Source organism: Trichomycterus rosablanca, chromosome 4, assembly GCF_030014385.1.
Source record: "Trichomycterus rosablanca isolate fTriRos1 chromosome 4, fTriRos1.hap1, whole genome shotgun sequence".
Lineage (NCBI taxonomy): Eukaryota > Metazoa > Chordata > Actinopteri > Siluriformes > Trichomycteridae > Trichomycterus > Trichomycterus rosablanca.
Window position 1 is genome coordinate 37,745,039 of NC_085991.1, and position 12,811 is coordinate 37,757,849.

Below are 12,811 nucleotides of genomic sequence, written 5' to 3' on the forward strand. Positions count from 1 at the left end.
TCCTTTTCTGTTGTTCAAGCACAGTTTTAATGTTTCATTGTCTAATGTTCATGTACATTGTGCAGTGAAACCCCCCCGAACATGCTTTAGCATAAGTGTCTATTTTCAGTGACCATCTTCTGTTTTCAAGCCAGAAATAGACACCTTTATAAAGCGTGTTTTGTGAGTAATACTGGTTAAAAGCACATCTGTATAATATATAGATTTGTTTTTGATTTATGCGCATATTTATATATTATATAGAGTTATTTTTGAGTTGTACGATTGCTTGATTTACGTGGGTTTTTTATTATGATATTGATATGCAATATAACCACTAAATACAGACTACCTTGAATTATTTTACCTTTAGGCACTATAGTCACCTCTCGGCATGGACCAACTAATTCATCTTTACCCACAGGAAAAAACACAGTCAGTGCATCATTTAATTGTCCTTGACACCCAAATTATTATTACTCAGAACTTATTACTTATGATCACTGATCACTTTTGGAATTCTAAATGTTCTTGGGAAACTGGGAAAGTGGCAAAAAGTTTAAGAAAAATACCACCCTACCACCAGAGTGGCCTTTCCTGGACTCTCAGTAATTGTTGGCTTTGCCATACACTTGCATCACTTAGACAACAGGGCAAAAACTATCTGTTGCACCACTAACAGCCTCAACTAACAATTTCAATCAATTTCCACTAACATTTGGTCATTCAATAAATATACACACAATATACACCAGTATGTGTATGATAATCCATAATGTCTTGCAAGTCAGTTAAAGAAAAAACCTACTTGGCTGACTTCTGCCTGGAGGTCCAGGGGGGCCTGAGGGTCCTCGTGTACCTGTGTTTCCTGGTGGACCCTCAGGACCGTAGCTTGGACGACCTGGACTTCCCTTGTCACCCTTAGGCCCAAGAGGACCAGGAAATCCAGGCAAACCTGTATAATCTAAAACAATAAAACAGTTAGTAAAATGTTTCTAAAATCAGCAGATTGACATACACCTAAGTAATCTAACAATGAACAACTCAAAGCTTGATGTACTAAGCTACTCGTGTCCAATTCCCTTAAATGTAAAGATTACACAAAAATAACTTAATAATAGGATAATAATAGCATAAATAATTACATATTCTATTTAATTTACAGTTTACTTTTTGTATAACTTCTTCCACCTTCCAAAACTAAATGTAAAGTAGCTGCAGTAGTGCAGTAGTCCTCATAGTGCGGTTTGAAGACAGTTTGCATGACTATCTACAGCGCTATCGTCGGATACATTGCAACCATACATGGCATGAGTCAGTCAGTAATCTGTGGTAGTAAATTCGAAGACCTAGGGAAGTTATTTGTTTAACAGGGTACTGGTAGTAGTTGCTGCTACTAAAACGAACTATCATGTAAGCAGTTGCAAAATCATGAATCTTAAACCTCAGCACCCCCTTCCATCGTTTGAAAAAAATTGTATAGCTCACTGTGTCTTCTCCTAAAGTACTGAAAAAGTTAAGAAACAAAAATAAAGATAATAGTTCAGCCTTAGAAATGCAACGAGCAAACAGCACAGAGAGGGTCATCACCTAACAAAATAGCTAATTTCTTTATGCAAATCCTCTCCATCCAACTGGAGTAAATATTTGATTGGTCAGTTATACTGTCATTTGAAATTGGTCCTCCATTAAATTATTATTGCTTGACCCTCTGTAAATTTATAGTTGGACCACCAATCACCAACATTCTTTTTAGCAACAGAAAGCTCCACTCTTGTAACTATGTAATAACTTCTGGGGGAAAGACTTTACCTTAATGGCAACATATGCCCTTTCAAAAATCCAAATATACCCCTTCGTGTCAATGACACCTTCATACGTATGCAAGTCACTCATGCTGTGGGCACTGATGCACCCCCATACCATGTCAGATGTTGGCTTTTGCATCTTTCACTGATTTCCTAAATCTTTAACTAAGCTATGCTGCAGAAAAAGGTCAGTGTAGTATATTATTGGCACCTCGGATAATGATTGAAGTTCCAGGCAGACCATCAAATCCATGAAGCCCTTGAGGACCCACATCTCCTACTGAGCCTGGAAAACCAGCAAAACCTTGATCGCCTGGTATACCTGTGAAAAGCAGCAGAAAGGTTTTTTTGTACTTTGTATTAAGGTATGGAAGTGTAAAAAAGTCATTAAGTATGAATGTAGTGTGTAGAGTGGTATAATAACTACCTGGAATTGCTCTTCCTTGTTCATATTCATAGGCAGACAGTCCTGGTGGACCTGGGTCTCCCCTGTAACCCTAGACCCCAGACACAGTCTTTAACCTTTAGCCACATGGTACTGCAGGTATTACACAACCAAATCCCCAGCTGCTTTATTAAGTTTTTTTTTTTTTCTATTTTATTTATGCATTTTCTCCCCAATTTAGTGTAGTCAATTTGTCTTCCGCTGCTGGGGGATACCTGATTGCAGTCGAGGTGGGTATATTGCTGCTCACACCTCCTCCGACCCGCGTGTAGCCCTTAGCAGAACCATTTTTCACCTATACACTCTGCACAGGCACCTCTTTATTTGCCAATCAGGGTCCTTACACAGCGTTTGAGGACCCCACCCACATACTCCGGTCATCCCACCCTAGCAGAGATGTGTCTGCTGCAGGCACTGCCAATAATGCCCGCTAGATTGCACCCAGCCGACCGGTGGCAACGCTAAGTTTCGAACCAAGCAGTTCAGAATCTCATCGATGGTGTGCTAGTGTAATATCCCACTGTGCCACCTGGGCTAAGTTTTTTATTTTTATTTCATGTACAGTATTATGTAGTGCTGGGTTAAATATAAACCCAAATCATCTAGACATTACCTACTAAAATTAATTAACCCCATGTAAATAAACATTAATTATTAATTAATATATTTAAATATTATAAATAAAAATTATAAATATTAATTTAAGTATTGTACTTGAATAGGCCCAAAATGCTAATGAGATTTTTAGTTAATTTTCATACAATTGTGAATAAAAATGTCTTTAAAATATTTCTATAGAATCTTCTGTAAAATACTGTAAAATAAAAGAAAATAATGAATAATAATGAATAAAATATTGAATAATTTAAAAGGTCTTCAAATGAGTAAAAATAACAGTAAAGTATAATATTACAATAAATTATGTTGCTAAGAATTTCAAACAAAGGACCATATATTTTAAAATTGTCAGACTGTGTAATCTACTATGTAATTTCATTGTGATTATATCGATTCTAATTAACTGAATTTAAAGTGATTAGTTCAAATAATGATGAAGTATTACAATAATTATGTTTCTCTTGTAAAATAACAGTTTCCTACTTACTTTAGGGCCAAGTTGTCCTGCAAATCCAGGAAGGCCTGGGTCTCCAATAAACCCCTATAGAATAAAACAGAAAAAATAAATATGGTTATGCAATATACTGTTGGATAACTTTTACTTTATTATTTTTATTTCGACTTACTTTTCGACCATAGTCTCCGGGTTCTCCATTCAGACCCGAAGGACCCTAGAAAACAAAATGAAAGAGAGATTAAAAATCAGGACAATTTTGAGAACTTGTCTTAATGGAAAGTTTCGCATGACACCAAAACAAAGCTTACCCTTGGACCTGGTAAACCAGGAATACCCTTCTCGCCATATTCTCCCTGAAAACCAAACTGGTCCTGCAAAGAAAGACATGTCCATGATGAATTTTTGGTTTATGCTCACACATTTTGTGTTCATGTAATTTCACAAAGTTGAAATAATAGCTTAACTGAGGCTACTGTACAGTGCCAAACAGTACCATTCATCTCCAGCAATAACATTTACATAATTTACATGATCATTTCTAATTATTAATACACTATCTATATTTACACCACTGCTTCAGCACTACTGAGTCATTGATTATGACTGATCAAAATGTGCTTTGTATAACAACAAGGCAAATGCCATTTACAGGGTAAATCTCAGGAATAAATGAATGTACACAATGTAATAAGTTACTTTGTCTTCATAACTGATTTACACTTTTGTTTGTTAGATGCTATGTAGCATTTATTAAGCATTAACAATAATTTAATAGTGACTGTAATTAAGGGTAATTGTTGGAAAATGGCTTTGGTATTATTAGAATAATGTACTCCAAAGCAAGCTTTTATTTAAAAATAAATCATTTTGGAAGGTCTTCTTGCAGATACATTGCATTGCTCCATCATTTTCCAGCAACAGCATATTCCATCTGGCATCATTATTTACATATTTTAGCAACTTTTATATCACAAAGTGTATGTAGACAAACAAAATGCTCTGTTAGTTACTTACTGATCGTCCAGGGGATCCTGGCCTACCAGGTTCACCAGCAGGACCAATATCACCCTAAGAAATAAACAGAGAAACAGGCAGAGACAGGGGAAGAGAACCAAGTAAGAATTTCGAAAGTCAGACTTCTTAAAGCTGTATTAGAAAAAACAATAATCAATAACAGTTACAATTACAATGTTCCTACACATAATGTGCATTACTAAAATACCTGCGTAAATAAATTCACTGTATTGAAAAATATTACATTTATGACATTTAGCAGATACTTTTATCAATGCAACTTGCAGTTACAGTGACCATACACAATTAAGGATTAAAGGCCTTGCTCAAAGGACCAACAGTGACAGCCTGGCAGTGGTGGGGTATGAACCAGCAGCCTTACAATTACTAGTCAACCGCTGAGCTACCACTGCACTATGCAAAAACTGATTGTATTGGAACTGGAGAAACCCACATCTTCCTGAATGTGGAAACCAAGAAAGAGTTTACACAGGGCAAGACATGGGATGGCTGGACATAATAGGAGGGAACAGGGTGAAGTTTGGTAAAGGTTAGAGGAGTGTAGGAGTTTAAACTGTTTTTGTATTATGTTAGCATTGCATGTCTCTTATAATGTCAGTGATTTGGGTATCATTCAGTTGTCAGTATAACCCTCTGTTCTCCCATTATGCATCACTCTCACCCTGACAGAGCCCCGACATAGGGTGTTTTATCACTTCACTGTGTGTTACCTTCTCTCCTTTGTTAATTGTGCTTATAGCTGGTGAGCCCAATGGAGCAGCTGGTGTACCCCTTGGTCCTGGAGGACCTGCATCTCCCTGAGATCCACAACACAAACAGAGTAAAAATTAGAAGCTGACAAGACTAGGAAATAAGAACATGTTTGTCTTTACAAACACACTTCACCTAAAAATTATCTGTGAATTAACCGGATAAAAGCAGAATGTTAATACACCTGAGAGTACAGGGTAGGTTGACATTGTTTACAAAAACCTAGTACATTTTCAGATAGTTACATTTACATTTGCAGCATTTAACAGATGCTTTTATCAAAAGCAACCTACAATTATGACTAAATACGATTTGAGCAACTGAGGGTTAAGGACCTTCCTCAGGAGCTCAAGAGTGGCAACCTGATGGTGGTGAGGCTTGAATTGGCAACCTTCTGATTACTAGTCCAGTAACCGCTGAGCTACCACTGCCCACCATAAGGGAGCCACTGATAAACCAAAGCTGATACATTAATGGGAAAGTTGGGGAAGAAGGAGTAATGCCTTCACAAGAATGAAACAGTAACCACAATGGGAGTTCAATGATTTTATCCAAATGTGACAAAATAATTGCCATATTTTAAACTATTACATTACAATGTTTTTATGGGATATCTGAACTGTCTACTAACCGAAAGAAAACACAGTCAGTGTCTGCTAAGGTAAATTAATTTACATTAATACTACAGAGAAGCACTACATGTATTTCGAAAAATGTATTGCCTAGAAATACACATTTATCTAAATAAACCAACTATTTATGCACTTGGTCAACTGGTAAACTATTGGTAAACTACCTACAAAATAAAATCATGATTAAGATAACGAAATTAGGGCTATGAACTTGCTAAAAAAATGCTAGCACTAACGTGTGCTCAAGCTGCACAGGACATGACGAGAGATGGCTGAACATATTAGAAGGCAACTGGGCATTAACTGTCATGTAATGTCGTTTAAAGAAAGCATTACTTGTACACCTTTAATTTTGTTAAAATAGTCATACTGTAATCTGTTGATTAACTAAAAAAGGAAGATTAAAAAAGATCAGTCCAGTATGAAAGTGATTAAATAGGTAGTATGTATAATGTAACCATAATGGGAATAACAAAATGCAAGTATCTCCATGCGTATTATTATAACAGGTATTTACTTAGCAGCATTTCGGTAAACTGTCCTTTAGAAATTAAATCAAATATATAGTTATATCAAATATAAAAATTACCTTCTCTCCTCTCTCTCCTTTCTCCTCTCTTTGACCAGGACTTCCCTAAAAATACAAAAAAATGTTGACTAATTGTCTATCTATTTTGATGGATTTGTTGGCACTTCATATGTCCTCTATACAGGCTAGCATCCATGGACACCATATATGTGTCCCAACATGTCAATTCCAACACCTCTCTAATCATTATTATTTTAGTCAAATAATAGAGTATATATTTATCAAGCTAGAACATACAAAATGATATTTTAAATACATACTAGAAACTAAGTGTTATTCGTTGCATATTATATTATTTCTCCCAGACAATTATTAAGCTATTAGAATTCATGCACTCTTCCAACTTACTTTTGGCCCAGGAGGACCTGGTGGACCAGGAGGGCCCTAAAGATCAGAAGAAAAAAAACAATTAATAGATAATAAAGTACAAAATAATATCAGTGTATGGTATGAGCACTTGAGTGTAGGTGTGCATGCATATTAAGCTGTCAGTAAAGAAATCATACACATAGGTATTCAGACCAATGGGGTAAGGAATAAAAAATTTATAATTTAAGTTAATGGTGAAAACTATGAATACAGCTGTTTAAACTTTCTGACTGGGATACTTACAGGAAAACCATCAACACCAAAAGGACCACTTGGACCTGGATGACCCTGAAGACCACGTGTACCCTGAAAGACAAACAACGTTACAAAGAGGAAAAATGGTTGTTAAATCATTAACACATTGAGTTTAAATGTTTCACTTTTCTTAATGCACTGCATTTTTTTAAACTTCATTTATTTTTAACCAGACCTCATGTCAAATTTTAAAAAAATTGTCATGTATTACTTTTATATAAAAAAATTTGATTTAAACGTAAATCTTACAGGTTCACCAGCAGGGCCAGGGAGGCCAGGAGGGCCAACAGGATTCTGAAGATAGGAAGAAATAAGAAAAAAGTCAAATAGACATTAAACTAAAATATAGTAATAAGAGCTGGAGCTCTGTGTTTTTTAGCATAGCATCAGCATAGCATCATACTTTATTATACCTTAGCAAAAATTGTTACAACTTTAGAATCTACTTGACTCATAAGATTATATCTGTTGCATGACTGATGTTACATACACCTTTAGGATGATATGTAGTAATAACATTACATTTACAATTGAATGTTTAAAAGCCGGCACTTTTATCCATAGTGACATATAATTGTAACTGAATAAAATGCAAGCAATTAAGGGCCTTGCTCAAGGGCCCAGGAGTGGAAACTTGGCAGTGGTGAGGCTTTAACCAGCGAACTGATAAGCTATCACTGCCCTTCAGGTCAGAAAAAGTAAAACAATGTGTTAGAAATATAAAAGCACAAAAATATTGGTATCTGGTATGAGCTCTTGAGTGTTGGGGAAATGCAAGGTACGTCAGGAAGTTCACGGTCAAAGTATTGTCTCTCACTTTCCAAATACCAAAATCAAACTTTGTATATCATATGCTATGTTCTTTCAGAGTACATGTAAAAGAATACTTGTACACTTGTAAAATCTATGCCAAGAGGCATTAAAGCTATACTTTTTGGCATTTAGCAGACGCTTTTTTCCAAAGCAACAGTATACAGTCTGAGCAATTGAGGGTTAAGGGCCTTGCTCAAGGGCCTAACAGTGACAACCTGGCAGTGGTGGGGCCTGAACCAGCAATCTTTTGATTACGAGTCCAGTACATTAACCGCTAGGCTACCACTTCCCTGCTATACTTCAAATATTTTATTTACCCGTCTGGATGCTCCTGTCAATATAAGTTTAAAACTCACATCCTTACTACTGGGATTGTCAAATAGTATCACCACAAAAGAGGAGCTGTAGACCGTAGATTGTGACTTTGCACTTAACACAAAATTATGTGAACTTTTTTAGGGTTCCCAGAACTATGCAAATAGCTGCTTTTTAGTGTTTTTGTGCCACTACATCAAATCACTGTAAAACAATGTATTAAAGATGAATAGAAACAGGTTTCAATGTCAAATGGTACACCAAATTATGCACAACAGTCTGTAGATATTAAAGTGTCAGTCAAAAATAAGGCAAAACAGGGTACTCATTTACCGGGAATACTTGAATCAACCTTGGTTCTCCTTTTTGCCCTTTGGGACCAGTTAACCCCTAAAACAAAACAAGAAAGTCGTGTGATTACACACTACAGCATCTAACTAAATGATAAGATCAAAAACTGCTGTTTTGCATGCCTACCCTAAATCCAGGGTTGCCAGGTCTTCCCTCGCCGAAGCCTGGAAAGCCAGGGTCTCCTCGTGTTCCATTACAGCCATCTGCTCCGGGCAATCCACGTGGCCCTTCCTGGCCAGGGTGACCCTGTTAAAGCATTACATTAATTAAGTATTAAAATACAACATGTATCAATAAGCAACTTCATCTTATACAAACTAAAAATTACTAGTAAAAACCATCAGTGTGGCAGTTGAATTTAGTTGAATGACATGCTGGTTCCTACAACTTTGTGGTTTTATCATTTGCAAAAGAAGCAAAACATTTAGCACAGCAAAATATCCCAAACCATTCTTGATTTAAATTAAGAATTAGCCATGTTAAATTATTTGTAAAAGCTCTGCATTCTATAGTCTGAGGGAAAAACGTTGTTTACTTACAGGAACCCCATTAATACCCGGAAATCCAGGAACCCCCATTGGACCCTGTTAAAACATGTAATGAACAGACTTACACATAACAGCAATACTTATCTGGCTCATCCAGCAATACACACAATGAATTTTACATGTGTTACAGGTGTATTTACAGATGTAAGGAAAAGCTAGATTGTAAAAAAAGATTGACATTCAGTACACATTTTTATTACGGTATCATTTAATTCCAAAATAATTTCTGCATGAGACAAACTGAAAATACATTATAATACAGTCTACACTATTTGTGTTCTAGATTACTATACATAAATCTGAGATGCAATTATTAGTTACAGTCTTTATTTTTTTTGGTTTCAAAAAAATTGAGAAACTCAAATTAAATTAAAATTCACCTTGTCTCCTTTGGGTCCAGACGGTCCTGGGCGACCAGCATGGCCCATTTCTCCTTTAGGCCCCACTGGTCCCATGTTCCCAATAAACCCATCGGGCCCACTGGGTCCAGATGGCCCTAATTCACCTGGGCGACCCTGAGAAAACAGGTAAAAATAGAGAAAAAAGCCTTTTTAATAAGGATGGAGTAAAGTATTTGTAAGAGCTAACACAATACAAACTCAATATGCAGTATATTCATAAATGCTGTAACAATGACATGTTATCTACTGCATTGGCACAATAATTTATGTGTTAGTGTAAGAATGTTTTAAATTGCCAGAATGCGGAGAGGTCTCTAGGGGCAAACACAGTGCACTTACTGTATATCACGGGTACAACTTGGTCTTGTGCAAATTGGTGATTTTGTGGCCTAAATACACTTCACCTAACTCTAAGTTTGCTATCTAGGACCAAGTTTTGGATGAGTTTATTTAAATATTTCTAGGTTGCAATTATTTAGGTTTTGAATTTAGATTAATAACCATTAGATTCCTGATTATATGCAGTAAGTAATTAAAATCTCACATCATAATTAGCATTTTATAAAACAAAATCACTATAGAAACATTTATGGCTTGATAAAAGGCGGTCTGTACAAACAGTACTGTTTCTTTAAGCACCCTCTAGTGGTCAACAAAGCAACCAAGATTTATTCATTGGGATTTTAACCTCACGTTTTACAATTTGGTTACATTCATGACAGGACAGGTAATTACAGGTTACACATGATTCATCAGTTCAAGTTAAATGGCAAACACCATGACGGGCTGTTTTGTATCTCTAATTCACCTACTGTCTAAACTGGAGCTTCTGGAGAAAACCCACACAGAAAGGACTAGGACCGCTTCACCTGGGAATCGAACCCAGGACCTTCTCAGTGTCAGGCGACAGTGCTAACCACCAAGCCACCATGCCTCATTTAACTCACTGTGATATAATTTAATTTATAAAATATATAAGGAACAAGATTTTTATAATTTTACAAAAATAATTATGTGTCATAAGAAAAGTAGATATGACTCAAAAAGTTACAACAGCCCTGATAAAACATGCCCTACTGCATTGTAGTACAAACAGGTGGGTCTTAATATATAAAAGGTTAAAAAAAATCCTTTTTTGTATTGAATCCTACCTCTTCATTTTTGTTTACCTGCTTTTTGTGATATTTGTGATTCTATGAAATATTGTTCATCATCTTATTAACTGTGTGTTTTTTTCTCTCATGGTTGTTAATAATTACTTTGTAAATGCAGTGCATTATGCCACGAGTGGTAAAACAGCAGGTGTTTTATGCAGAGGCCAAGAATGTCATGTTAATTATATAACAGTCATTTAAGTCTCAGCAACGGTTCTTAGTAGTTGCTTATTTTTGCATTAAACAAATCTGTCTGACCTACTTCTGTTGAACATAATCTTTTGGTACCAGTGCTGGAGGTAACATTGTGCAAAGGATTATAAAAAATTGTAATCGGATTCTTTTTCCTTCAACTACCGAGGGTGAAGCATTACAGTTAAAATGTTGAAAATTAATTAAAGGTATTGATTTAATAATATTTTATTTATTACTTCAATACTTCTACTCCTAGTAAACAGCAAGCCTAGCAATTACAGCAATTATACCAATTGCATCATTATATTTATTATGTGAAACTGCTCCTTGTTTTGTGTAAGCTGATGTGAGATGGACGTTATTAGTGATATAACTTTTCAAATATGTAATATAAAAGGACTCATTTAAACCCCAGAACATGCTAGTGTGAATGCATGGAAAACTATTTTTAATTTTCTTTCAAGAATATGACACATTCTGACCAACACTATTAAGCCAAATCAGCATTGAAAATTGACTTTATTTTTAATATCCTTCTACAATGCTGGGGCTTCTTAAAACGGAATATTCTCTTTTCAATAGAAGTGTTATTTAAATGCTATTAAATTGTTAATTAAACTGAAAAAAAAAAAACCGCCCAATTAGGAGGAAAGCCGCCCAATCTGGCAACAGTGGAACGCGAATATCCCGTTGGTGCCTTTACTCGTAGCGCGCCACAACTAATAAGAAGTAATATTAATAACTGGTATTAGTACTCAGTAGTACTACTTCTTCTGTAATAGTGTTGGTGGTTGACATTTATGTTAAATGTGTTACTGCACTGTTTTGGTGGAGAACTACATGCTTGAGCTGCGCTGTTGAATTGCGTCCCTGTGGGAACACCTGTGTGCAGAAATGCTTCCGCAAAAAAGTAACACCGGCAAAGCGGCCACCCCCTGGCTCTGCCCCTGACTGTGGATGCTCGTTCACTCACAGCTGTTGAACTCATTTTGCCGCTAATATCCACCGTGTTGTAGGTAGCGTCGTATAATCAGAGCGGTAACGCTGAGCACTGGCTTCGTGCCTGTGGTGTACTTCATCACGCACTGAAGTAATGTATATCGATCGAATTTGTTTAAAAATCATATCACTGTTATTGAAACATTTTCTATCGCGATATACGTATATATCGATATCGAATTATTGTCCCGCACTAGCTGGAGCCTACCCCAGCTTTTCAATGGGCGCAAGGCACACAGTAACACCCTGGACAGGGCGCCAGTCCATCGCAGGGCAGACACACATACACACACCCACACATACACACACCCATTCACCTACAGTGCAATTCAATGTCTTCAATTAACCTGACTGCATGTTTTTGGACTGTGGGAGGAAACCCACACAGACACGGGGAGAACATGCCAACTCCACACAGAAAGGACCCGGACCACCCCGTCTGGGGATTGAACCCAGGACGTTCTTGCTGTGAGGCGACAGTGCTACCCACCGAGCCACTGTGCCGCCCATGATTCTAAACAGTTAACAAAATATAAACTATTAAGCAGTGTGATTTTTTTACTTAAGTAATGAGTAAAACAATCCCATTACATTTTTATTTTACTAAATTACAGTTTTTTTTAAAAGTCACTACTACAACTGTGGTTATGACTGTCCACTACAGTAACCCACGTTCAGTCCACACATACAGTTTAATTGCGTCAGGCATGTGCAACCTAGTCTATGTTTTTTTCTGAATATTCTTTGCTCTTGTTACTTCTAAAAACAAGTGAAAGAAACATTGTGTGACTCATTTAATGCCCTGGGTGTAAATATCATTTTGTGTTCAGTTTGCCTACACTCCAGAATCTCCATGACTCTATCCAGAATAAAGTCAGAAAAACAAATAAATCAATAAATGTTGTAAGTATATTTACTGCCAGTAACTCTGACACTTATTCCTGTCTCCCCAGGTAATCTGAATGTGACTGTATTACCACCAAATAAGAAACAGGAATTTATCAAACCATACACAGATATACACTACATTACCAAATGTGCTATATTGTTAAGTTGTTGCATTTGGCAGTGGGAGTAAATGTATGTAATGGCTATAAG

The 12,811-nt window shown here is 36.3% G+C and overlaps 1 protein-coding gene across 1 annotated transcript in view; it reads right to left on the minus strand.

Annotated features, from left to right (window-relative positions):
- Positions 1 to 12,811, minus strand: part of col4a6 (collagen, type IV, alpha 6) — a 113,497-nt gene that overhangs the window by 30,048 nt on the left and 70,638 nt on the right. The window contains exons 5-20 of the mRNA XM_062994254.1: positions 9,345 to 9,479; positions 8,956 to 9,000; positions 8,543 to 8,662; positions 8,399 to 8,455; positions 7,187 to 7,231; positions 6,926 to 6,988; positions 6,662 to 6,697; positions 6,314 to 6,358; positions 5,053 to 5,139; positions 4,322 to 4,375; positions 3,616 to 3,678; positions 3,477 to 3,521; positions 3,338 to 3,391; positions 2,215 to 2,284; positions 1,999 to 2,109; positions 788 to 943 (exon numbers count right to left, since the gene is read on the minus strand). Of these exons, the coding sequence (XP_062850324.1) occupies positions 788 to 943; positions 1,999 to 2,109; positions 2,215 to 2,284; positions 3,338 to 3,391; positions 3,477 to 3,521; positions 3,616 to 3,678; positions 4,322 to 4,375; positions 5,053 to 5,139; positions 6,314 to 6,358; positions 6,662 to 6,697; positions 6,926 to 6,988; positions 7,187 to 7,231; positions 8,399 to 8,455; positions 8,543 to 8,662; positions 8,956 to 9,000; positions 9,345 to 9,479 (1,186 nt within the window). The remainder of the gene's footprint in view (positions 1 to 787; positions 944 to 1,998; positions 2,110 to 2,214; positions 2,285 to 3,337; positions 3,392 to 3,476; positions 3,522 to 3,615; positions 3,679 to 4,321; positions 4,376 to 5,052; positions 5,140 to 6,313; positions 6,359 to 6,661; positions 6,698 to 6,925; positions 6,989 to 7,186; positions 7,232 to 8,398; positions 8,456 to 8,542; positions 8,663 to 8,955; positions 9,001 to 9,344; positions 9,480 to 12,811) is intronic.